Raw genomic sequence first — 27924 nt, 5'->3', positions numbered from 1 at the left:
CCTGATCTTAAACTGTATTATAAGGTGGCAATTATCAGACTCATTGGATACTAGTTAAGAAATAGAATGGTAGATCAGTGGAATAGAGTAGGTATACAATTCACAGTAGTAAATTAATAGAGTAACCTCATGTTTGATAAACACAAAAATCTAAACTTTTGGTATAAGAACTATTTGGTAAAAATTGCTGGGAAACTGGAAAGCAGTCCAACAGAAACTAGGTACAGATCAATTTCTTATACCTTACCAAGATATGGTCAAAATGGATATATGACCGAGACATAAAGGGAGATATCATAAGTAAATCAGAAGAGCACAGAACATGTTACCTATCAGATTTATGAGTAAAAGAATTTATGGATAAACATTGTGGGATATAAAATGAATAACTTTGATTACATCAAATTAAAAAGGTTTTATACAAATACAACAAATATACCCAAGATTAGAAAGAAAGTATAAAATTAGGAAAATTTTTCATAGCCAGTTTCTTGGATAAAGGCCTCATATCTCAAATTTATAGAGAACTGAGTCAAATTTATAAGAATATTAGTCATTGTTCAATTGATAAATTTCAAAGGATATGAACAAATAGTTTTTGGAAGAAGAAATCAAAGCTGTAACTTTGATTTCATATATATACAGATGAGGAAAATGAGGCCAAGGAAGTAACTTGCCCAATATGACAAAGAATGTAAGATTCATGATTGGGGTTTGAACCCAGGTCTTCAGACTCCAAAGCCAGTGGTTAGGTTTTGTTTTTTTTCTACTGTACCATGGTATTGTGGGTGCAAGTATTTTTCTTTTTTTTAATGTTTATTTGGTTTCATACCACATTAAAAACAATTTACTGGAGAGGATTCTGGGAAGATGGCAGAGTAAAATTCCAAGCTCTCAAGTTTTCCCCCACAAAAGAGTTAAAATAGCACCTTAGGGCAAACAAAGTGGGGTAGAGAAAAAGAAGAATAGTGGCACAACCAGGATCTTCCAGGGACAGTCTGAGAAGATCTAAAGAAGAACCCCAGGACTGGGTTTGGTCCCAGAGAGGAGTAAATACCTCCAGGCTAGGTTCCATTTCAACAACAAGTGGCAAGCCCTGGGGTTAGTTGGTTTGAGAGGCTGCCTCAGACATAGCCACTGGAACTTTTTATCCCAGGATAATGAGGGGAGTCATACCTTTGAGCCCAGGAAGATTGCGGGAACCTCTCCTGACAAGAAATGTCAGATCTAGCTGTGACTGAAGAGCAGTGGGGGAGAGAAGGAACCAACACATGCCCAATGAGTGCATAAACAGTGGGGCAGAAGGCCCCTGGGTGTGGGCACTTACAGGAGGTTGGAGGTTTGGCTTTGGTTCCAGGCTAGAGGGAAGTGAAGATCTTGGGCAAGAGGCACCATTTCCATACCCCAGGGCTAGAGATGATTATAAAAAATCAAGTTATTACCACAAAAAAATGCATAGGCAAAGGAGAAAGAATCCAACCATTAAAACCTATTATGGGAATAGAGATGACCAGGATTCATCTTCAGAGGAGGACATTGAAGTAAAGAAATCCCCAAAGAGTAATGTTAAATGGTCACTTGCCCAAAAAGAATTTATAGAAGATCTTTAAAAAGACTTTAAAAATCAAATGACAGAGATGGAGGAAAAACTAAAAAAAAAAAAATAATAAAAATAATCCAAGAAAAACAAGAAGGTTATAAAAGAAATATCAACCAATTAGAAAAGGAGATCCAGAATCTCAAGGAGGAGAATGACACCTTGAAAATTAGAATTGGACAAAGTGAAGCCACTGAAATTATATGAGATCAAGAAATGATTAAACAAAACATGAATAATGAAAAAATAGAAGAGAAAGTGAAACATAAGAAAAACAACAGATTTGGAGAATAGATCAAGCAGAGATAATATAAAAATAATTGAGGTAACTGAAAGTCATGATCAAAAAAAGAATCTTGATACAATAATACAAGAAATAATTAAAGAAAATTGTCCTGAAGCATTAGAACAAGGCAGGGAAGTAGAAACAGAAAAAAATCCATCAAACACCACCTAAAAGAGATCCTATGAGAAAAACTCATAGGAATATCATAGTCAAATTCTGAAATCCCCAGATCAAGGATAAAATAATAAAAGCATCAAGATTAAAACAATTCATATATGATGGTGCCACAATTAGAATTACACAAGACCTAGCAGCAGAGACATTAAAGAATCACAGGTCTTGGAAAACAATCTATTGAAGAGCAAAAGACCTGGGGCTCTGACTGAAAGTATCATACCCTTCAAATTTCAGTATTATTTTGAATGAAAAAAATGGACATTTGACAAAACCCCAGACTTTCAAGACTTTGTTAAAAAAATCCTCAACTCAACAGAAGATATGACATACAAGAACTAAGAGACACATAAGGTACATACCAAAGACTGACTATAGGGGATTTACAAGAACAGACCACTTACCTTTTATGTAACATACAATGTAAAATGTATGTCTAGCATTCTTATTAATAATTGTTGACCTTGTAAGAAAGAGGGGGACAAAACTGACTATGATATGAATTTAAAAAGTAAAACAATTTAGAAACAGCTAAAAAGAGTAAATATTTTATACAAAAGAGGTGCAAGAAGAAGAAAGGATACAGAGGATTAAGATGGTGGGAGGGCCAGTAGTTCTGGTAACCTACTTTCATCAGGAATGGGTTTAAGAGGGAACATTACTTATATATTTAGAAGAGTACAAAAGTCTTCTAAATTTAGAAGAAATAGAATGGTAGAGTTTTTGTGAGGGGGGAGAGGACAAGGGAGGGATTAGGACAAGGGAGAGATTTTTAGAGGGGAGAATGAGGGAATAGGTAAAGGGAGTTTTAGATTAATGGGAATGGGGATAGAGGAGGGATCCTTAGAGGGGGAAAGGCAAGTCATAGGAGGGCAGAGTGGTTGCTGGAGGAGGGAGGTAGGCAAGTACTAGGAAGGCAATGTGGAAGTAAAATAGAGGAGGCAGGAAGGATAGGAAACAAAAGATATATACAAACATAAAAAACAAAGATCAGCAGTAGATTATGTTTGGGAAAGTATATGTCTATATACACATGTATATATGTATAAGTGTATGTATATCTGTATGTGTATTTATATATCAAGAAATATCTAAATAATATTGTAGCCTTCTGGGGGGTGTGGGGAGGAAAAAAAAGAACAAAGTTAAAAAGTGCACAGCAGAGAACAAAAGAAAACACAAGGAAGAAAAGAAAAGATGGACAATTCTCAACACAAGGTGTATTATTTATCATAAAGGCCTTTTTGAAATGAAAATTTATTGTTAAACATTTTGAATCCTCTTCTATGTTCTGCTATGCACATGATATGCCTTTTTCCCTTTTTTACTTTATATTTAAGTTTTAATATTTAAGTTTATGATATGTTTTTGTTTCTTTTCTCTATTTTGTATTTGTGTTCCAGTAAAATAAAATTCAATAAAAAACTGAAAAAAACCCAATTTACTTCCATATAAACAATTTCAAAATGGAAAATAATGTCAAGAAAGTATTTATTGATTATGTTAAAATAATAGTGTGACCATATGTATGCATGTGTATATATGTATACATATGTGTGTATGTATGTGTGTATGTATAAGTAGTGTCTGGCTTACATTTATCTGAAGTTGCTAGTTCTAGTTCTAGGAATGTTCTCTGCTTTTGTCTGGCTATTGTCATCAACTAGTTTTCTACTGAACTGCAGATATCATAGGGCATTTTCTTTGGAAGATAGCTCAGAGCTTTAGGTCTTTTCCTGTCTATGTGTTTCTTTTAGTGAGTCATCTCCACAACTAATGTCATATAGATAAATGGATAGATAATATAGATATAAGTAAAAGAGAGCCAAAGAAAGCTTCTCAAGTCAAATCTTTCCTTTTCATCTTTTTGCTTCCTCCCAATGGCAACTCCCTCAGAGCAGCCTGATACTTGGGTTCAGATTTGTAAATTCCTTTCAACTCCCATCATGCCCCTGGCAACTAGTTTAGATTCATACAGATTACCTTAGAGCATCACTTAGCAAGACTGGAAGGAAGTGGAACAGCTAGATCTGGTGATTGTTGTCCTCCTTTTCTGCAGCTAGACTCAAATTGATCTTCTCTCTACATTGACTTTTCAAATTAAACAGATTGGTCACCTATCATGTGGAAGCATTATAGGAGATCAAAATGAAATACAAAATATCCTTAACCTACAATAGTTTATAATCCAACAAATTATATAGAAGATCAAAGAGGTTTTATTTTTTGTTTTTTTTTCTGGTTTTTTGTTTGTTTTTTTTAGCACTGTGGTTGGTGCTTGAGGAGATAGGGGTAAAAATGAAATATTTTCCCTCAAGGAGCTGAGAATCTAAGAACAAAACAAAAGTAAGCCAATATAGCTGCAAAGAACTAAGTCCATAAATGCTGAAGATAAGTGTGAGTGGAGTGATCAAAATTAGGCGAGGTTAAGATTCAAAGAAAAGGTGAGATTTTAATCAGGTTTCAGAGGAGGAGATGGATCTAACTTGGTGCATATTCTAGAGTAACAGAGGATTGTTTTTAAGTTATAAAAGCAGAATCACTCAAGCCATACTTGGAGCACAGCAAATTGGATTTTTTTAATTGTTCTGTTTTAGCTATTATTTCACAGGACAGGGAGCTAACATGATTAGTAATGAAAAATGAGAGTAGCAAAATGTAGTAGAGCATTGTTGTGGAATTGGGACAGGATAGAACCATAGAACAAGTGCTAGAGAGCCTTAAGAATATGCTAAAAATGGTGGACACATTATTCAGTTTACTTCTCTTTCTCTTGGTAACCCTTTTTTTAAATACAAACAGAAAATATCTCATTAATTAATAATATCCAGCATTTTTGCATAATTTAGGAGCAAGATGAATTCATGATTAATTTTATTCTTGATGTTTTTTGAATAATGAAAGGTCAGAGGCATTATTTATAGGTTAAATGTTATTAGAAAACTATAGGCATTATATGGCATATTTCATGGAAGCAGAGGCTATAAACTAGAACTTTAATAACTAAAGAAACTGTACATTTGATTAGATACAATCAATTAGTAATTGCCTTTATAATCACCAGGAAAAATAAATAACTAAAAATTGCATGTTTTTGAGTCTTACAATATACAGGTTTTACTTGCATAGGAACTTTTAATTATCAAGTGATGTCACAAGTCATAATATTATAATATATATTTATACTTCATATGTATACGTAGGTTCTTTTTATTGTGTACATTCATGCACACACTCTGAAAATTTAGGATTTGTATAGTAATAAGAAATTAAAATGGCAGAAATTTAAATTCTTTCAAAGACTCATCTTTGCCAGAAATAGAAAGGGTTAGCTAAGACTTATCCTAAGAAAATTAAAAAGCAGATTGAATACTCTTCTTCTTACAACTAGGTTAATTGGTGCCATGTGGAAACTCTACTTGAATCTTCAAGTGCATCGAATTGGAACATAAATATTTTTAAGTGAAATTCTAATTACAATATGACAGAAAAGTAACTGCATTAGTATCCCTAAGACTGGTCCTGGGAGTCCAATACTATGTCTTTTTAACTCCAATATTCTTTTTTTGATGTTGTATGATTGTAAGTCACAGAATCCATGAATCAATCAATAAGCGATTCTTAAGCACCTATTATTTGCCATGCCTGTGCTAAATGATGGGAATACAAAGAGAGAAATTAAGTACATACTAGAAGGGGTAAGGTGGGGTGAGATAATTACATGCATATCTATAAGCATATGCAAAATACAAGGTAATTTTGTAGTGAAAGGCATATAGGAACCAAGAGGACCAGGAAAGGGTTCATCTAGATAGTGGGATTTGAGCTATGTTTTGAAGGCAAGAAGAGATTATATGAGGAAGAGGTTAGGATAAAGTGAATTCCAGGAATGCGGGACAATCAGTACAAAGGAAAGGAGGGAGGAGTGTCATGTGAGAATCAACAAGAAGGCCAGTCTGGCTATACCACAAAAAGTAAGAAGGAATGTAACATAACAAAATTGGAAAAGTAGGTTGGGGTCAAGTTGTGAAGGACCTTAAAAGCCAGAATTGCTTATATTTTTATCTTAAAGGCACCAAGGAGTCATCAGAGTTTATTGAATAGGAGAATGATATCGTCAAAGCTGCACTTTAGTAGCTGACGTGGAGAATAGACTTGAGTAGGGTGAGATTTGGGGCACAGAGACCAATTAGGGAGGCCCTGTAATAATCTAGGCAAGAGGTAATTGTGATGCCTTAAATAAGGTGGTAGTTATATAACCAAAGAGAAGAGGATATAAGAGATGTAAAGACACAGATGGCAAGATTTGTTGACTAATGAGATATGTGGGGTGAGGAAAGGTATGTAGTCTAGGAAAACATTGAAGCTGGTAACTGGACGGATGGTAAGGTCCTTGACAGAATAGGATGGCCAATTTGATTTTAAGCCAATATTTAAATAGTAAGGTCTTATTTGATTCCTGCTTTTTGCTGGACTACATCAAGCACCATGGTTATAAAAGGACATTACTTGATGGCGAATAAATAGTTCTCTTTCTCAGATGAGCTGAATGAACTTAACCCCAGAATCAGCTGATTGGATTGATCTTCAAGGTTGTTATAACTACATGATAGTTGGCCCAGGAGATAGAGCACTGGGCCTGGAGCCAGGAAGACTCATCTTCCCAAGTTCAAATCCAGCCTCAGACACTTACTGCGTAACCCTTTGGCAAGGCAAGTCGCTTAATCCTCTTTACCTAAGTTTCCTCATCTGTAAAATGAGCTGGAGAAGAAAATGGCAAATCACCCTAGTATCTTTGCCAAGAAAACCTCAGATGGGGTCATGAAGAGTTGGACACAACTGAAATGACTAAATAACAAACAGAGCCATGATTCTATGTGGAAGCCTAGAAATGGTAGAGAAATGGGAAAGGGAGTAAAAATATCAGGCAATTAGAAACTACTAGAATGGACAACCTTGAAAAAATTAGACAATCTTTGGAAGCTTTTTATCATTATAGAATCATATACTTGAAAGTTCTTTTTGATTCTTACCCCTCCTGTCCAGGTGAATCACAGACACCACCTAAACAAATCTAAATCTTCAAACAGTTTGGTTGTTATGAAATTACTTGATGTCCAACCTTCCCCTGGAATCCTATTCTATTGCTATACTACTACACCAGCACACTTCATATCCTAGAAAAGTCCTCCGAAGCCAGAAAGACTTCAAGCATGGGCCTACTGATAAACTTGTATGCTTGCCAGTTGAAGACCTAATTTAGAAAGCCTCATCAGCATGTTGGCCACAGGATGTTGAAATGCTTTATGAGGATTAGTTTGAAGGATAACACTGAGTTTGTGAACCTGAGTGATTGGAAGGATAGACCTGTTTAACCTGGAAAAGAGAAGGGGGAGGTGATGAGAGGAAAAGAGAGCATATGATGGATGTCTCCAAATATTTGAAGGACTCTCATGTCTAGGATTTGTTCTGTTTGGCCTTAAAGAGGGGTCTGGAACAATAGGGATGAAGTATAAAGAAGTCAATTTAAGCTTGATGTCAGAAATTTTTTTTACTAACATTTAGAGCTGTCCAGAGGTGGTAGCTTCATTCATCTTTGAGATCTTCAAGCAGGGGCTGGAGGACCACTTCCTGGGAATGTTAGTAGGGTTTCTTTTCATGTATAGGTTGGACTAAATAAGGTTTCTTCCAAATCTCAGACTCTGTAGTCCTATACTTCTATGAAATTTTTAGCAATAGCACCTATTAAATGCTATCCACAAAGTTACAGTGTTGGTGATTTGCATCAGGTGAGGAGGTATGCATTCAAATAAAATTATAGTCATTGAAATATATAACTTAACACCTATGATATGGCTTAATTTAGCCGCATTCCCGCCCCCTCCCCCCCCCACCCCTGCTGTCCATATAATTACAGACAACTGAATAAAGCATGAAAAAGTCACTCAGTCAGATTGTATTTAGATACAACCTGAGGGAGAATGTTCTATAGTTTTTATAATATCAAAGGATTGTATAGACCTAGAGCTTAAAAGGGCCTGTAATATCCTCTGGTCTAACCCTCTATTTTACAATTGGGGAAACTGAGGTCCATAAAGGTTAAATAACTTGTCTGATACCCCACAAAAAATAAGCGGCAGAGCCAGGATATAAACCCAAGTTTTCTGCCTCGAAACCTGATATATTTTCAACTGTACCATGCCTTCTTATATGAAAATATCAATATGCATAATTTTTATCTGAACTTTTTTATAGGCTGGATAAAACTAAAAGGTAAATTTGAGAAACATATTTTATTTTCTCAGATTTCCTAAGAATGAAAAGATAATGTGTATAGTCTTAGCAGGGGTGGTCAAGAGGCCCACAAGGATGTAAAGCTATGATTCTTACTTTTCAGAGCAAGGTCAATGGTTAATTAAATCACCACTGGCCTTAATGTGATCATGGATGAGGTCTCCAACTTTGCTTTATTATTGAGACCTTTCTGGATGACTCAACTGAGTCATTATATTAACTCAGCTTCCTTAAGACCACTATATGATTCAGAATGAAGTGACAGGGGATTTAAGTAGTGATGTAGCTCTCCTTTCTGGGACCAGAATCAGAAAGCAGTAGAATACAAGCCAGGTAGGTTGATTGTTAAAAAAGCAATTCATTTCTGTGATTTCCTTCCTAGATGAAGGCATAATGATTGGATTAGCTTAAGTACTTAACCTGTTTCTAGAAAGTAGATTCCTTTCCTATTCTTTTTCCCAAGTAATTGGATTATATTTTCAATTTTGGGCTTACATTGGAAACTTACTATATAAAATAATAGAGTTTCCAGGCTGGTGTGAGCCCAGGAATCATGTAGCCTAACAGCTTCGATTTACAAATGAGAAAATTGAGTCCCAGAGAGGTTAAGTGATATGTAGAATGAAGAGAAGAATCCAGGTTCTGAACCTTAAGTCAGTGTTCTTTCTATTTCATTATACTGTCTTGTTTTTCAAATAAAGTCCTATTGAAAATATTTTTATGCTTAAACATCAACATTACCATTCATGTGCATGTCTACTTAAAGCAACTGATATTAAAATATTACAGTAAAATAAATTCAACCAAAATAGTAGTTAGCCCTACAAAATTCTTCTTTCATTTTATTTTTTAGGAAATAATAGTTTATATACTGACATTTTGCATATATACTAGTTGCTCAGCATCAGTATCTTTATCTGACAAAACCATCTATAAAGCTAACCTTATCTCAGCTTCTCTCAATGGTATTCTTCATATCAGATGTTCTGTGACATAAACAAGGCATATGAAAAGTAAGATAAATGGCACTTCTCACTATCTAACCCTAAATGAGGCATATGGGGATAATTACTGTGCCCCAGCAAAAGCTAAATGTATTTCTCATGGTATCATAAAAAAATACAGAGCTGATTTCAACTAGCTCATAACAGAAAAAAAATAAGGTTTGTTCTTAAATATTTGTAGGGAACAATCCACTTTTGAATATTGTGAAAGATAATTCAAGTTGTGGCTTATGTATATTTATAGGACATGTGTTTATACACAAAACCTTTCCCCTGTGTGTATTGGCTTATTCTGACAGTATTGGATAAGACACAAAGCTATCACCTTTTTTCTCCTGTAATTATATAAACATGTACTCTATTCATAGTGACCTGGGAATGCTGATCAGAACATCTGTTGTAATAAATCAAATGGTGAATGGAAACTGATTTTTGAATTGTAAAGTGCCAAAAGACACTGTTGTGATCAGTGCTTTATGCAAATAATAGTATGTGGAAACCTTGAACTAAGCATTCTTTAACCATATCCAAAGAGCTTATCCTTTCATGTCTGGGTATCTAAGGTCTGGCTGCTGTCCAGCAAGAACATTAGTCATCCTTCTTTTTCAGAACCATTTGCATTTAAGTTTTGTACTATTTTTCTTGATACTTTAAAAAGTTATATAATACACTAATAAAATGTCAAATTAAAGTGACTGGTGGTGTCAAAATGACACAACCTGAGAATATGAATGACTCTTTAGTAAGTTTCTAATCTAAATCAACAATCACTTAAGTGCTGTTTATGTGGTAGGAACTCTGCTAGGCACCGAGGATGAAAAAACAACAGAGAGAAGTATCCCCTGCCCTCAAAGAGCTTACATTCTACCCGGGAGAGGACAAACATGCAAAACATATTACAAACATGTAAACAGATAGATATATACCTAAATTTCTGAAAAGTAAGGACAGTGCTATCTGACAATTAGAGCAAGGGTCATACATCTCAGTTAAAAAAAACATAGCACACACCTTTGATATATATGCATACATATGTATTTATTTATAAAGCATATACATGTACGACTGTAGTAATAATTATGAACATCATAAAACATACATAAAAATAGTAGTTTTGAAAGGATGAAATGAAAATGAAATATTTGATTCTAGAGCCAGTGGAGTTTATTTAGTTTGGGAGATGACATGGTCAGACCTGCACTTTACGAAAATCACTTTGGAGCAGTGTCAAGTCTAGACGGGAAAGAAGAGAGACTTGGAGCAGGAAGAACAAGCAAAGGCTGCACAATAATAAGAAAAGTGAGGGGGACTTGAATTAGGGTGGCGGCTGCTTAAAGAAAGAGAAAAGAACAGATGGGAGAGATGTAGAGGTATAAATGATAAGATTTGGAGACTGAGTTGATAAGATTCGAACAACTTTGAGAGGCAAAGTCATTTTAAATATTATAAATACCCAAATTAACTACAAAGGACCTATGAAGGAAGATACTATCTGCATCCAGAGAAAGAAATGATAAATAGAAGTATGTAAAGGATGATACACACACACACACACACACACACACACACACATATACACACATATTTGTGTCTAATAGTAGCCATCTCTAGAGGGAAAGGGAAGGTGAAAAAAGGGGGGAAAAGAAAGTTACATTATAACTTTATTATATATTTAAAAGGAATAGCAAGTTGTAAATAATAGATTAACAGTTTCATGTGCAATCATCTTTTTTTCCCCTTTCTGTCCTACTACGTTATGGAAATGCCTGTTTTATTTCTTACAGTCAAAATAAAATTTGTTTTTTAAAAATTGGCAACTGATTAGATAAGCAAGATGAAGGAAAGTAAGGAGTAAAGGATAATGCCAAGGTTGCAAACACAGATAGAATCTAGAAGGAATATACATGGTGTCCCTAAAGTCTGGACACATAGGAAAAATGCATATATTAACACACCTTAGGCCCCTTGACTTCTATTTCTGGGGTATTCTAAAGGAGAAGGTGTACTCAATGAAAATCACAGATGCAACACACTTGATTGAACACATAAAGAGTGAATGTGCTAAAATTGATAGCAATGTGGAGTTATTGCATTGAGTTCATGTGAATCTTGCAAAGTGCGTCAACCTTGGCATCACAAATGATGGAAATCATATTGAAGATGTTATTTGGTAATATTCCAATTAAATAAAATGTTGTTGAAATTTTCATTCATTTCATTTCTTGAAAATATGCATTTTTGCTATGTGTCCATACTTTAGGAACATCCTGTACTGCTTTCAAGGGGAAACAGAAGAAATTCAGAAGAGGGCAAAGTAATGAGGTCTGATTTGTACAGAATGAGATTAAAATCCCTATGGGACACTAAGTTCCAAATGTCCAATAAGCGGTTAGTGATGTGAGACTGAAGCTCAAGAGAGAAATTAGAGTAGGCTACATAGATTTGGGAGTCATCTGCACAGACATTAAACCTATGGGGTCTGATGAAGTCACTAAGCGAAAGCTTACAGAAGCCTTTGTGGTATGCTTAGTTAGGAGGTGTGATATGAATAATGAACCAGCAAAGGTGAAGCAAGAGCAGTCAGACAATTAGGAGAAAAACCAAAAGGGAAGTGCAGCTAACTGGCACTTTTAGTGGATAGAGTACTGGGTTTGGAATCAGGAATACCTGAGTTCAAATTCAGCTTCAGATATTTACTAGCTACATAATCCTAGGCAAATCTTTAACCTCCTTCAGACTCAGCTACCTGATCTGTAAAATTAGAACTTATTTCCTGGACTGTTGCTCTGAAGATAAAATGTGATGATATTTACAAACAGTTTGCAAACCTTTAAGTTATTAAAAAGGATACCCTCTCCAGCAGGAAAGGGTGGCTAATCACGTGAAATGCTATGGACAGGTCCAGAAGGATCAGGATTGAGAAAAATAAATCAGATTTGGCAATTAATAGATCATTGCTAACTCTGAAGAGAGAAATGTGAATGGAGAGTCAGGGATAACAAGTCGAGACCCCAGGAGAGTGGATGGATGGCAGTGGCTTTAGTGAAATCAGGGAAATTGGAAGAAGAGTAAGTTTTGGTGAAAAATATAATACAATCACAAAGCATCCATGCCTACACATCCTAGGCTACCTATTCTTTCCCACTAAAAAAAATGAAAAAAAAAGTATGTATGTATGTGGGGGGAGGGAAAATAAGGGGGACTTACTGCCCTTCTATCACAGAGTGGTAGACATTTCAAGGTAATGAGTGACATGGAGAGGTGACAAGGTAATAAGACATGGTGAGGTGGGGCAGAGATGCAGAGTTGAATGATATGGATATACTGAGCGGTAAAGGGAATAGTGCCTGTATAGCTGCTCCAGGTGTCTGGGTCAGGTTACTTTTTGATTTCTCAGAAATGCCCCTGCCAAGTGCAGATATGCAAGGTTAATGGTGGGAAGCAGAGAATTGGGGACGTGTTGAAGAGATGGTAGTTTTGATCACAAGCCCAGGATAAGCAGTGAGGGAGAGGAGGATATGACCTATCGTCCTGTCTTCCAATTGATTCATCATATTCCCTTTCCAATCAAGCCATGTCCCTCTTATACTTATTCCTTAACACTCCCTCCCAACCACTTTAAGGAGCACTGAAGCTAGGAGACTAAAGAGAGCTTTCCCATAGGAATTAGTACATGAGCTGAGGTCAGACGTGAAGGAAACCAGGGATTCTAAGAGGGAGATGTGAGAATGAAATGGATTTGAGAAGGTAGAGGACAACCTGCGCAGACATAACAGAAGGAAAAAAAAGGCAAAGTTCTAGGAGTAGCATGTGGGGGCTGGCTGTGAATAAGCCTGTGAAGGGAGGTTAGAGGCCTTCAATGAAGTTCTTTTTAAGTACCTTCTTACGTGCTAGATACTATGCCAAGTACTAGGGTTATAAGGAAACATGAAATAGTTCCTGCCTCTAATGGATTTATATTCTGAAAGGTGAGACAAAAATGTACATATGTTGGCATGTTCAAGAAACATGCGAAGTAGATACAATGTAACTTTAGAGGGGAAGGCTGGAGGGCCTAGGAAAGGCTTCCTGAACAAGGTGTTGCTTGAACTAAATCTTGAAGGAAATCATGGATTCCAAGTGGTTAGAGGTGAGAAGGAGAACACTCCAGGAACAATATTTTTTAATTCACAAAGTAAAATACATTGGATTACAAAGGAAATACATTTTGTTGAAATCATTTATATATATATGCATATATATATGTACATATATATATACACATATATGTATATATATAATTTTATATAAAATACAAATATATACAAGTGTATGAAAATATTTGAAGAAAAAAGTTCATGGGCTTCTAGATTTAGAACATAGAACATATTAAAGAGAGATTTTATGAACTTTTAGGAATCACTACTTAGTTTCCTAAGAGCCAGCATGTGTTCACCAAGAGCAAGTTATGTACTTAACACCCCCTTAAACATGCTCTAGGTTAATGATGTGAGAAGGAGCCATGAGCTGAAAATTTAATGCAGTGAAAATCACTCCCATCATTCTGTACCCAAGATGGTAGATCAGCTGCCATCAGCAGCAACTCTGTAGCAAATGAAAGTAGATGAGCTGAAGCTTCTTACAACAGACTCTTTCCCATTCTTTGGAATTCCTCAAAGTCCTTTTTACCCTAACAGCATCAGGTATAATGAGTATGGTTTGTCACAACTATTAAAATGTACTTCTCCTCATAGCAATACTATTTTAATCAGAATAAGACAGATTCCTTTATTCTTAAAAATCAATGTTTTGTCTTTTCTTTAACTTTCTAAATTGTTTTTTATATTGTCTTATTTATTTTTAATTCAATTGGCAGTTTGGTATCAATGACTGGAGAGAGTAAATGGAGCATCAACCAACCAACCAACCAACCAACCAACCAACCAACCAACAAAATCCCATTAATCTTGAATTAGCCAACATATTTCTGAGTTGGGTAGATATATTCATCAATTCACTACTCAGTTAAATTCTACAGACATTTATTAAGCATCTGCTATGTGCTAGGAACAATATAGAAAAAAATGGATCCCTCATTAATCTAAATGGACTTTCAAATATCAGGTTAAGTCTGTCCTAATAGAAGCTGAATTTATGTTTTCTGAATCTCTGGAGAGTAGAGGAGTAGAAAGGAGAAATGGAAGGATTTTTTTAAAATTTACTCTGAGGTTTGGGTTTAGGTCTTTTGCCTTTAAATTGGTCTAGCTAATATTTCATTATTCTTTCATGAAAGTGTGACCATTTCCTCTTCATAATTAGGAGGGCAGAGGAAATTCTCTGATTTGTTTATAGCTTTGTTAAGGTTGCCCTTATTCACTGCCTTTTCAGAGAAAAGAAAACCAATTTTCTTCTAAGATTCGCAGCTTTCTCACAGTGGATATTTGAGAGCAAGTCTGCCTTGCTTGACCAGTAGTCAACTATTCTATTCTTTGTTTTTGGCTTATTGTCCATTCATGTCTTTAATCATCAATTGGCTGATCACACACACTTAATCATGTCTCCCTCAGGATTTCTACACAGACTCACAGAGAACAGTTCAGTCTGGTTAACAACCATTTTGTCTACCCCTGCCAGATTACTAATTTCATTAATGGGTCCTGCCCATGCATATCTATCAATTTTTCCCCCTGTATTAATTGGTTAATTGCTGTTTTTTAGGGAAGGTCTTTATTTCATAGGATCATAGATTTAGAGCAAGGAGGGAACTTAGAGAGCATCTATTCCAACTTTCTCATTTTCTTTTAAGGAAACTGAGGCCCAGAGAGGAAATGGCTTGCTTAAAGCCACACAGGTAGTAAATGACTTAAGATTTGAAACCTTATTCTGTTTAGAAATCTATCTCATGTGAATGCATGTATACAAATATATATGTATGTGTATATGCATACATACATACATATACATATTAAAATATGCATGTACACACACACACATATATATATATACATATATATCATATATTTTACTATTTCCTGATAAGTTTAGCCAATATAGAGTTGGTATTTATAACTTTTCTGGGACATAGGAGCATTTTCAATCCCAGCTACAGCCACTATCTAGGGAAAGAAAAATATGGGAGAGTATTACATTTTTTCCCATAGAAAAGCAGCATTTACTTCATTTGCATTTTCCTGTAAATTTCACCTTGTTATGAACTCTTCCAGCATCTGCACTTACTGACAGAGCAAAGGTCAAAATCAATATTAAATTAAAAGAAAGGCAAAAGATGAGAAGACACAGCTTGCAATTACAGTATCTCCAACCTGACCCATTTAAACTAGCTATTGACTTTTAAAAGAATGAGATGAAAGACCTTGACTCTGATGATCACCACTTCTTAGAAAAGTTTAATAGTCATCACAATGAAAAGAAAAAAAAGATTTCAGAAATCACCTTAACTGGTGAACACTCCATCTCCTTGCCTCAATATCCTTTTTAATCAGAGAGTCAAAGCAACCAAAAGCAATACCAGTTTTGATCAAAAGTTGATTTATACACATCATAGTGGAATATAATGGAATATTATGAGTGTCTTTGTTCACACTATTCAGAAAACAGTGAAAAGCAGTTGAGGGGGAAATAAGCTTGCAGAAAGCTTATCATTGGTGATATCCAGATCTCTTCCTCCTGTTGACCTCTAGGTTCAACTCATTTCCATCTCAGAGATTGTCCAAGGTATATAAATGATGGCTTAACTCAATGCCCTGCCCGTCCAACCTCTTACAATAATTTGGGGAGTATGTTTTTCTTCTACTTGGCTTTTCCCATGTAGGTTATAGAACTTTTAAAAATGATTGTTTCATTAAGAAGGTTTTGCAATATTCTTGGACTTGATAATAATATTTACATGGCTCTTTAAGGTTTATAAGGCACTGCTATATAGACATTACCTCATTTGCACCTCATAAGAACCCTATGAGGTAGGTATATACAAATATTATGCCTGTTTTACAGATGAGAAAAACTGAGGCATAAAGAAGTCCATGATCACAGAGCAAAAAATCTAAATTCAATCCCTGGTCTTTCCTTAGAGGCCCAGCTCTCCTTGCACTGTACCATGTTGCTTCTTAAGTAAGATGTCAGCTTAGATTGCCAAAGATCTCTCTCTTCAAACATTGTGATTGTCACCCTCCATGAAACAGACAAACACTTCAGGTGAACAAATACAGTAGGTCCATGTTTTCTGCCTTACTTGGTATTGATACTTAGCAGAGGACTGACATAGAATCTTGTATGATTTTAGCATGTATGCCTCATGTATCAGAGGTATTGGGAGGAGGGAATTATTATCATTTGCCCTCCAAGTTTAGCTTGAACAAAAACTCCTAAAGTATCATGCTATTACTGTGCTCCGAGACAATGCATATCAAAAAGTCACCTACCTATTATCTGTAAAGAAGAGAATCCATATTGCCTAGAATCAGTGCCTTACTGCTTATTTATGATGGTGGTTGACATTAAAAGTTTAAAACCTATAGTAATTTATTTTCTTCAATTTATACCTTTCTGGTGTTTGTGAAATTTTGCTCAGCCCCCAAAGAAACCATTAAACACACAGACAAGAGGGTAATGCATTTAAAAATATGATTCTTTATTAAAGCTGGAGAAAATTTTGAATTTTATGTGTAGTTATGGTTCCATTAAAATGCCCACACCAGAGCTATATTTAGTAATCACTAAGTATCTTAATATTTTATTGAATCTAATTTGCATAGTTTATATAATTTGATGTAAGTAGAATGCATTAGATTTGAAATAAAAAGAATCAAAATGAATAGAGAAAAGCTTTTCACAACCATTTGTCAATATACTACTACATCCAACATTCAAACACAATTTTAGTTTGACTACCATCTTTTATAAATATTTCTTAAGTAGTATTTTCATAGTGTGCTAGGTCCCCAAGGAGCAAGCTCATAAATAAAGATTTTTCCCTAAATTCCAAAAGTTTTGAATGTTGCATTCCTTGCTGTTTAGCTGTGGTTTTTATATAAATTTAGAAGCACCAACCCACAGAATGCTGAAGCTAATACATTCTGAGTGTCACAGTTTAGGAATCTGGGCATTGACAAGTTGGAGTTTGTCCAGAGGAGAGTGAACAGGAGGTGAGGTAGCTGGAGAGAACTGCTACATGAGGAGTGATTTAGAGAAGAAAAGACTTCCTGGGAGGGGAGGGAGACAAGGAAAGCAGGATATATATATTCAAGAATTTGATTGCAATGAGGAAATATAGGGGTTATTGGACTTGTTCTCCTTTGCTCAAGAAAGGTTAGTTTGTTGTTGTCCTTCTTGCTCAAAAAGGACTAAAATGACATCATTATGTTGGGGGTCAAGGTACAGAGTGTCCAACTGTGGCTGATCGGACCAATAAGAGCTTAGAAGGCTCTGCCACAGGTCGGTCATAAAGTCCCTATGAACATTTGGAGTGGAGACGTCTCTAAATTTGTACATCTCCTGTTTCCTTTGAGCTACTTCAATTCTGTTTTGCTCATAGAGCACAGCATTTTCTTTGATGAGGGTAGGGAGTGTTGGGCATCCTGTTCCTGTGTGTCCCGTGTCTCCCATTCAATTCCAATGTTCTTCATAAGACCTTGAGAGTGTCTTTGTAGCACTTCTTCTGACTTCTGTGTGAATGCTTGCCTTGCGTGAGTTCTTCATAAAATAGTCTTTTAGGCAAATTTACATATGGCATTTGAACAACATGGCCAGCTCATCAGAGTTACACTCTCTGCAGTAGAGTTTGAATGCTTGGCAGTGCAGCTTGAGGTATATAGGTGTTCAGAAAAGACTAGTACCTCTGATGTGAGGTCTGTGAGCCCTTTTCAAGGGTGCTTTCCACCTTTGTTGTCTACCTGCCATCCAATTCTCACCTGTGGCTACAAGAAGCTCTAGCATGCGCAGTGGCCACACTCCCATAAACCATTTCAGTGATCTGGCTAAACCAAGTTGAGAGTAACTGATGGGTCTCAAACCTGTCAGTGAGTTGGGATGGGGGTGGTATCTACCCCAAGCATGTGAAAACTTCTCCAGAGGAAAATGGGTGGATGTGAACAATTTCTTCCAATGAGCCACGAAGGTGGTGGAAAGCAGGCACTTATGGAGCACTTAAATAGCAGGGGTAGGACATCTGCAGCCTTAATAAAAGGATTTGTTCTGTAAAACTTGGACTCAGTCAAAAAGTGTACCCAAGGACCTAGAAGGCCATATGTGGCCTCCAGGCCACAAGTTCCCCACCTCTGATAGAGCTTGATTAAATATCAAAGATGCCAAGGTCATTCAATGCATCTCGAGTCACCATAAGTAGTCTTGATTTTTTACTTTTGTCATTGGACTGTGGTGGCTCTGGAAAAGAGAGTGAGGCCAAGACTCAGCAACTCTGCTTTACTTAAATCCAATTTATGTGCAGGTCAAAAGACATCACCAATACCATTTTACCATTTTGCCCCAGAAAGGAGAAGTAGAAGAAATTGGTGTAAGTTCAGATACAGATTTTAGCAAGGTGAAAGGAAAAGCTTTCTTAACAAATCTATCTCTTCAAAAGTACAAAGACCTTGAAGTCTTTGAAAGGTAGTAGATTTACCCTTTATTGTAGATTGTAGGTCAAGGCTGAATGATTATTTGTTGGCTATGTTGTAGACAGATTCTCTTCTAAATATGGGTTTAACTAGATGATTACTGACATCCTTTTTAACACTGAAATTCTCTTATTTCATACTTCTGAAATCACAGAATCAGAGTCCAACATTTTCCAAACTGGTTTTGATATGAAATACTTATGACTGGAATTATTTTGATAGAATCTATAAATGTTCATCTGGAGTGGGGTTGGGAATATAAGATATATATTGATATGGGAGTTGGGGATATTTGAGAACAAAGCAGAAGAAGCCAATTTTCATAATAAATTGGCTGTATATATGACAGATATTTTGATAATCCAGAATTTATCATAGAAGGAAAATATAGCTAACAATCAAGTTTTATCACATTACGTCGAACACACACAAGTTGCACAAAATTGTTTGGTTTGAGAACTACAAATATGGTCCAATATTTTAATTTTACAGATGTAGAAACTGAGGTCCAGAGAAATTGTAAGCTGTCCAGTTATTCAGCTAATCATTTACTCTTGTGTGTGTTTTTTTATTTTGCTGACCTATATTTTTAAAAACTTGAATGTAATCCAAAGCTCTATGTTCTCTGCCTTTTTTCAGCTAATGTTATCTGGCAGTTAGTCATATGGCTGACTTCCCTGCTCTCTCAGTTTTGATCAATTTTATTTATATCTTGATATTATTCAAGCATCTGCCTCTTCCATCAGTATTCCTCCTTTCTAGGTCTTCAGTTGCTAACATTTAAGTAACCATTCTCTACTTTTTCTTTCAGTATGTAGTGCTTTGATTTTTAAAATTAATATTATTTGAATGACTAACTCCAGGGCTCTCTGACTAGGATCAAAAGGGGCCATCTGCAGGAAGAAAAAATCAACACCTATTCTCTATCCAGTAGTGAGAAACAGGTTGGAAGCAGTAGGAAGTTTGTAAAGCTAAAAGCTTTTTAAGTTTTAAAAACACACAGAAGAGGAAAGCAGTTTTATGCTGGGGTACAAACAATCTTTTTCTAACAAGACCAGCCTGCCAGCACTGCACTATTACATTATTTCCTGCAACTTGATTTTAGTTTACCAGCTGCTTTCTGACTCATATTCTTTCATTTAAGGCTGCATCAAGAATTTCCTACTTTTAAAATACTGGATGTGCTTAGATCTGAAACGACAGATGTAGGAGGGGTGAAAGGAAGGAGCTTCTCTAACTTTTACCTATAGATCAAAATCCATGTTACTACTTCAAGGACATACTTAGGATCATATAGTAGAGCTGGAAGAGACCTCAGAAGTCATCTAGTCCAAGCCTTTCATTTTACAGATGAATGTGAAGCCCAAGGAGGTTAAGGGACTTGACCAAGGTCATAGTAATCATCAAAGTCCTGGTCCTCTCACTCCAGACTGCATGTTCTTTCCACTATACCACAATGCCTCTAGAAAGTAAAGATAATAACTATTGTGAAATGAGGTTTTACTCTGTGGGGGGGGAGGGGCGGGGGGTTCTGCAGGATGCTCTATTGGCATGATCCATTCATTCATTAATTAAACAAACATTGAGCAGGTTCTAGGAGAAATACAAATGTAAATGATATTACCCTTGCCTGTAAGAAATTAAACATCAAGTAGATTTCCATTTACTTGTGTATGTTACATGATTTAAAAAAAATACTAATTTATCTCTTTGGATGGGTGTATCGGTAAGGCAATAATAACAATGTAGATGATAATTGTCAAAATGCCTATGTAGTTCTGTATCAAAAACGATACGAGACTCTCCTCAAAGAAGGTAGAAGAAGTAAACCATTTATTCAGACACCAGAGAACCATATCCCACAAGCCATTTATCCAATCTATCACAGCAGTAATACCACAACATGGAGCCTCACCATCCCAAAACTTCTCCGACCCCCTGCTGAGGTCTTCCGCAAAACAAACTCACAGTACAGCTAATTTTAAGTATCCCGACCAAGCCATTAGCAGTCATAACTGCGCTCATGCTCTCGTGCGCTCTCTCCCTCTCTCTCTCTCTCTCTCTCTCTCCCTTTCTCCCCCTCTCTCCCTCTCTCTCTGCATTTTCTGTGACACAACTTCCTTTTCCTGTCAGGAAGCTCCTCCTACCACACATAACTTAGGCTTCCTGTGATGTAAGCAGGAGAAAGATCTTCAAATCTAAATTGCTACTACAATGGGATTTAATTTGGGTTACAGGATCACAGATTTAGTTCTGGAAGAAGTCTCAGAGATCATCTAGTACAACTCCTTTCATTTTACAGATGAGAAAATTGAAGCCCAGGGAAGTTAGGTAGCTTGCCTAAGGATACACAGATGTATTGAATGCTTTACATAAGATCATTAGAGCCGGCAAAAAAATGTGTTGAAAAGGTATGGAGGGAAAATACAAGAAAATGTTTTTCTTGCTTGATATCTTAGAGGCCAATACTAAATCAGTTAGTTTCCCCTATGAGAATCAGCATTGCTAAGTGGATAGAGTGAACTTGGGGTCATAAACATCTGGATTTAAATCCTGCTTCTGACATTGTTTGGCTTTTAAAACCCTTCCTGGTCTAGTGCCAACCTGCCTTTCTAGGTTTAAAGCATATTACTCTCCTTCATACACTTTACATTCCAAATTGGCCAACTTTCTGTTCCCCTAAACAATAGTTTATCTTTTGTAGATCAATTTTCCAGCCTTAGAATACACATTGTTGGCACCTCTACTTCCTAGACTCCCTTTGTTCTTTGAATTTAGCCCAAGCGCAAACTCCTACAGAAAGCCTATCTAGATCCTTCCCCCTCAACACACACACACACACACACACACACACACACACACACACACCCTGGCTAGCATCCTACCTCTAAGTTAGTTTGTATCCACCTTTCTGATCCTGTGTTGTTTCCCAACAGACTGCAAAATCTCTGCAGTCTAAGGCTGTTTTCTTGGTATCCTGTATCAGTAAGGCAAGATTCATGATATCAATGGTGACCATGAATATGTCTGTATAGTTTGGAATCGCAAAATATAAGAGACTCTCTATATAGAGGGCAGAAGAAGTAAAACATTTATTCAGACACCAGAGGATCAAATCCCTAAGCCAATAACCCCAATTCGACATAGCAGTAATTGTATTCCAAAACCAGTAAGTGCACCTCAATGTAACAGCTAAGAGATTAAAACACAGTATCACAGGAAAGAGCCATCCTGTAACCTTCTCTTCTGCTAGGCCCTTCCTGTAAACACTCACTCATGAATCCTATCTGCTTGCCTTCATCCTCTCCTCCTGAAGTCTCTTCCAATTCTCTATCTCTCGAAACTCTCTCTCTACTCTGCATCTTCTTCTTCTTCTCCTCCTCAAAGCTCTCTCATTTCCATTCTCCTCAGCTCTCTAGTCTGAGCTTAAGGGCTACCCACAGGGTATATATACCTTGTTAAGGGCCCTGGGGCTTAGCATTTACTTAGCAAATGGGTGTGGGCCTGCCTACAAACAAGCTTCCTCTAGTCAAGATTCCCTTAGCTAGCTCCACTAGAGGCCTATTAAATGGTCCTGGAAGATCTTTAATCACATTAACACCAATATCCTTGGTGCCTAACAATGCCTGGCAGTGAGTAGGCACTTGATACTTATTGAATGAATGAACTCCATTCCTAACTATAGGCAAGTCATTTAACCTCCATGAGTGTCAGTTTCCTGATCTGTAAAATAGGGATTATGCATGTGATATCTACTTCACAGTTGTGAAGCTCAAGGGAGAAAGTGTAAAATACTTTACAAACTTAAAAGCTCCATGTAAATATAAATGCCTGTTATCAAGTTTGAAGAGAGTCCTTGTAAGGCTGATAGTGTAGAGCCAAGGAACCATATAGGAGTTCTCTGACTAGCCTTGCTCTTTTCTTATTAGCGAATACTTCAGCTTGCCCTTGTTTAACTAATTGTTTCTGACTGAATGTTTTCATGAAGTAAGACATAACTGCCAGCAAAGGTTTGAAGGGAATCCAAAGCAAATGTGACAGTGGCTAGTAGTGTGAAATAGAGCTTCATTAAAACTACTCATCTTTCTAAAAGTGGCCATTCACAATCTGGAGTCAGTCCTATACTAGAGGACCCAACATAGGCATTAGTTTGTCTCAGTGGACAAGGGACTGGCCATCTCATTTTCCCTTATAAAACACACATATAAGATCACAGCAACAGGAGTTGGAATATCCCTGAGAATGGTTGTATGCTTTCTGGGATGTCCAGGATAGGCTAATTCCTATCAAAGTCTCAACATCAGCTAAGCCAGAACAATAGATTTAGGGGTAAAGGGACCTTGGAAGTGACATCTAAAAAGGAGTTCATTGTTCCTTGGTTCTTTAAGGTCCATTTCCATGCATGTTCCAAGTATGGCTAAGCTAGAACAATCAATTTAGGGCTGGCAGGAGTCTAAAAGGTCGGGTCGTCCATTCGTCTCCATTCGTCTTTTCAATTAGATTGTAAATTTTTTGAGAGCACTTGTGCCGCACTCTTCTTTCCCCTCCCAACTGCTCCTTGTACCTTCAGAAGTCAATATTTTAGCACATGGGGTATTTAATATATGCTTGTTGACTGACTGGCTATTAAAATTTAAGATACCCGGGAATTCATCATTACACTACGGGCTACTTCGGAGCAGGGATTATTTTTGACGTTCTTTGTATCCCCAACTCTTGGCATATTGAGTCCCTGACACAAAGTGACAAACGCTTATGAATTGACTGTTACAATTCTGCTGGCTGAGGCTCTTAGAGGTTACCGAGCTAGTATGTAATTAGAACCCAGATCTTCTTGACACCAAACCCAGCAATCTCACCACTTCACAAGGCTGCGGTGCACTTGTCTCTTGGGATTCCAAGAAACCTGGGGACAAAACACAACCCTCAAGCACTTTACAGAACACCCCAGGAATATCTGGCAGGAAATAGATTAAGGGGAGGAGCGTTTCGAGTCACGTGTGAGGAGGGTGTCCACCAATAGGGGCAGGACCACGTCACAGCTTTTCAGGCCTGACTGTGAGGTGGCCTGTGCCGGAGCTGGAGGGGAAGTTGGTCCTGTATTCGGTCAGGGGATTTAGGTGAGGACCAGTGCCCGCCCCGACTCCTGCTCCCCAGCCTCCCCCAGGCAGGCATCATGAAGCTGCCCACTGCCCTTCCCTCTCTCGTCAATGCCTCGCAGGAAGAAGAGCAACGGTCCGCCGCGCAAGGCCCAACTGTTGTTCCTGGAGCGGCCGCTGGAGGGCCGCAAGTACGGCGGAGGCTCCCCGAGGCCCTGCCCCGCGCCTTCGAGGATAGTGCCCCTGCGGCCGGCTGCCCGCAATACGCGTCCGGCCTGGGTGTCGCCCCAGTTTAAGAAGCCCTTGGGCAGCTGGCTGCCTGTGGTCCGCAAGCGGCCGCTGCTGCCCCCGCGTCGCCGTCTGCCCTTCCAGCTTGGTGGGCCTGCTTGGCGGCGGCGCTCGCTGCGAAGGGCGCGGACGTGCTGGTTTCCACCGCTGACCTTCAAGAACTTTTTGCCGGGGCCGGGTACGGGCCCGGGCGCCCAGTTTTCCCTCCGGGCGGCCGCCACTCAGCGCGAGGCCCCGGGCCTGGAGGAGCACGAGGAGGCTCGAAGGCCGCCGATCCTGCCACCCAGCCCCAAGAGCTGCGCCCCTCGGAGGTCACACCCCCCTAACCCGGAGACTCCAGGCCTGCCCTCGGCCGTGGGCGAAACTGCCGATACGGGGGACCAAGGAAGGGGGCCCTGCCCCCTCCATCTAGACCGGCCCCAGACCCCACCGCCCGGCCCGCCGCCGCTGGTTGTGGACACTCCAGAAGAGAAATACGGGCTAAAGGTTACTTGGAGAAGACGATACCACCTGGTCTCCTTCCTTCGGGAGAGGGGGAAGCTCAGCTTGAGCCAGATTTTGGTGTCGAAGTCCGAGGAGGATCTGCAACCCTGGGTGTGACCTCCCCCTCCCCGCCCCCTATTTGGCTCCCTTGCAGAGGAAACTTGGAAAGCGCATTGTCATCCTTAAAGTGCTTTGTAAATGCATAGCCACTGTTTTGGGGGTTTGTTTGTTTTGGGTTTGGGTTTCATTTTTCCCCAGGCAGCTGGGCCACTGACCTGGGTTTTGGAGTCCAAAGGAGTATTCTTGAGGCCGTGAGTGGGAAGTGGCCTCTGACCAGACATTCCGGAAATGGTTAATGGCCTTAAATCCAAACCTCCCAGGGGCTGGTTCGGTATACAAGACCTGCTGCTGCTTCCTGTTTTTATTTGCTGCTGCTGCTGCTAATATCCATCTTCTAACCTTTGGAGACATAAAGGGCAATGACATGAATTAATACGACTATCAGTTGAAGCCTTCGTGGTCTTTCCGATTCTGTTATGGAATATAAAATCCCCTAATCATGAATATTTTCTGCATAGACACGGGCTCATGTGCATCAGTTATCCTCCACCCCCATGCCAATTTCTTGAGGACCCGGTGGACTCAATTTTTATCTTTGTATCTCTAGCACCTAACACAAAGTATGGAACAGAGTAGGCACCTAATAAATGTTTGTTGAATGACACAAAGGGAACTGAAAACAAAAACAAAAATCCAGATTCCCTAACTTGATTCTTTAGCTTACAAGTGGGTTTTTTTTTTTAACATTTTGCTTCCTATTGGTTATCCAGGTTAAAGGTAATTAATAGCAACTGAAGGAAAAATAGGAGAAATTATTTTCAACCAAATCTTCGCCTGGAGTATCAAGATGACTCTTAGTAAATGCTTAAATGTAGGGAACTGAATGCTGCTGCATTTGGCAGTAATGAAGTGATTATTTCATATTCAACAAAATCTTTTGGAGAGATGAACATTATCTTTTTTACCTTGCCCCCAAATTACCTTGTACTGTATTTTTTATATAAACTTAGATGTGTACCTGTTGCTTACCCCAATAGAATGTGAGCACCCTGAGGGCAGAGACTGTTTCATTGTTTTACTTTCTATCTCTACTAACCCTGCTTGGCACATTATAAGGGCCCAATAAATTCTTTTTTTTTTTTTATACTTGACATGGATGCCTGAAGAAAGCAAAGTGCCAATATGGTGAGTAGAAAGAATGGGATTTGGGAAGATAGTATCTTGATAGACTAGAGAAGTCTCTAGGGAGGGACTTTTGGGGGAAAGTATAGGGGAACAGACTGGGATGATGGTGTCAGTCTTTGGGAGAAAGTTCAGTAGAGAAGAGTGATGGTTATAAACCAGTAGAACAGCTTTTAGGCTTGCGTAACTGAGTCTCTAATATTTGCTTGGATAGTCTCAACATCAAGAAAAAAATGTTCATTTAAGGAAGCCTTGCAAAAGAAATTCTTAGATCAGGTACCTTCCTTTTAGTTTAGGAAAATTTGGCCACCTAATGATGATACTCTAGAGATATCGGTAGAATAAATTATTGAACAATTCAAAGTGGGTTTGGAAAAACAATATGGTTTCTTGCTAAATGTTAAGTAGGGGTGAGAAACTTGAGAATATCTATAGAGCTGGGCATTCTCTTGCTTGGAATATGCTTTCTCCCACTCTTGACCTTTCAGACTCATTGCATTCTTCTAAATGTCAAACTCATGACAATTCTTGAAAAACCATGTTTTATCTCCCTCCCCCATTCACTCATTATGTTAGTCCCACCTTAAGTGTGCATTTCAATTTAATCAGGATTTTTTGGGCAACTACTGAGTATAAAGTATTGTGTCTCACATCTGAACGAGAGTCCAAGTGTTGTCCCTCTCCTTTATGGAACGTGAAGTCTATGAAGGGATAAGACTAATAACTGTCATATAATACAAAAATACATAAGTGCTGAATAAGAACGCTCTCCAGTGGCATTTATAAGGTAATTGAAAAGTATCATCCTTTGGAAAGAAAGTTCTGGTATGTTGAATGTCTTTGTTATTTAGAGCATCAAAAGAAAGTTGCTTCCTTTGTCAAAATGGCAAATCTAAATGTTTCCCTAACTGAATAGTATCTTTGTCGTGTTCATTGGTGCCTAACATCCTAAATAAAGGGAGTTGTCACTCCATTGGGGAAAATCTACTGTTGCACTGTTGAACAAACTTGGGAGTGTCACTAAATGCTGTCCGTTTTTCTTTCAAAATACCTCTGATAGCTGCGCTTTCCTCCATTTTCCCATTGCCATCATCATTTTGCCTCAGGTCCTGATGGATATAGCCCAGAACCCTAAACCCAAGAGCCTTGGGAATACTAAGTAGTGTTCTCCAGATCACCTGCTTCTGGACTTGGTTATGTACAGCCATCTTTGAGGGAGCAATCCTCATTTGAAGATATTTCACCACCCCAATCACCGACTGCCAATAATGGGCAGAAAAGGGACTTGGGAACTGGTATATTACACCTCCTTCCTTGCTTTAAGCCTAGCCCCTGCAGCCATCATCCAAAGAATCAAATGGAGAGGGGACACAGTCCAGCAACTGCTTCTGTTCATTGTAGCCACAGATAATGAAGAAGATTTTTGCCACCAATCTTTGGCATCATAAAATTAGAAACTGATAAATTTTATAAGTGGAAATGAGCCTATACTCTAAGGACTATGAGACCTTTCCATTTGACTTAGAGTTGAAACTACTGTGTTATCTCCCCCATTAGAATGTAAGCTTATTGAGAGTAGGAATTGTCTTGCTTTTTTAATTAGTTTCACTAGCATTTAGCACAGTGCTTTGCATATAGTAAGCATTTAATAAATGCTTTTTCATTCATTGTACAGATCCAAGTCCTGGTGCCTTCATGAAGGTTTCCCTTACTTAGTTCTCGCTGAACTCACTTTGCTATATAGTTTGTATAGCACTTAGAGTCTATGTCACAATTTGGCATTTACTTATTGTCATTATTTGTGTATGTGTATTCATTCCTCTTTGTCTTCCCGACTAGACAA

General features: G+C 37.9%; 1 protein-coding gene across 1 annotated transcript; it reads left to right on the top strand.

Moving 5' to 3' along the window:
- The first annotated feature begins 24179 nt into the window (after positions 1-24179).
- On the top strand, positions 24180-24956 carry LOC118858309 (RAD9, HUS1, RAD1-interacting nuclear orphan protein 1-like). The gene has a single exon (XM_036768805.1). It carries the CDS (start codon positions 24180-24182, stop codon positions 24954-24956), a length of 777 nt encoding a protein of 258 aa, XP_036624700.1.
- The last annotated feature ends 2968 nt before the right edge of the window (positions 24957-27924 follow it).

Source organism: Trichosurus vulpecula, chromosome 7 (assembly GCF_011100635.1).
Source record: "Trichosurus vulpecula isolate mTriVul1 chromosome 7, mTriVul1.pri, whole genome shotgun sequence".
In the NCBI taxonomy this organism is placed as follows: domain Eukaryota; kingdom Metazoa; phylum Chordata; class Mammalia; order Diprotodontia; family Phalangeridae; genus Trichosurus; species Trichosurus vulpecula.
The sequence above is the reverse complement of the archived record's forward strand: the minus strand, read 5'-3'. Positions and strand labels throughout refer to the sequence as shown.

Excerpts from the sequence above, each read along its gene's own strand:
- LOC118858309 (XM_036768805.1), top strand. The coding sequence starts at position 24,180 with ATGCCTCGCAGGAAGAAGAGCAACGGTCCGCCGCGCAAGGCCCAACTG.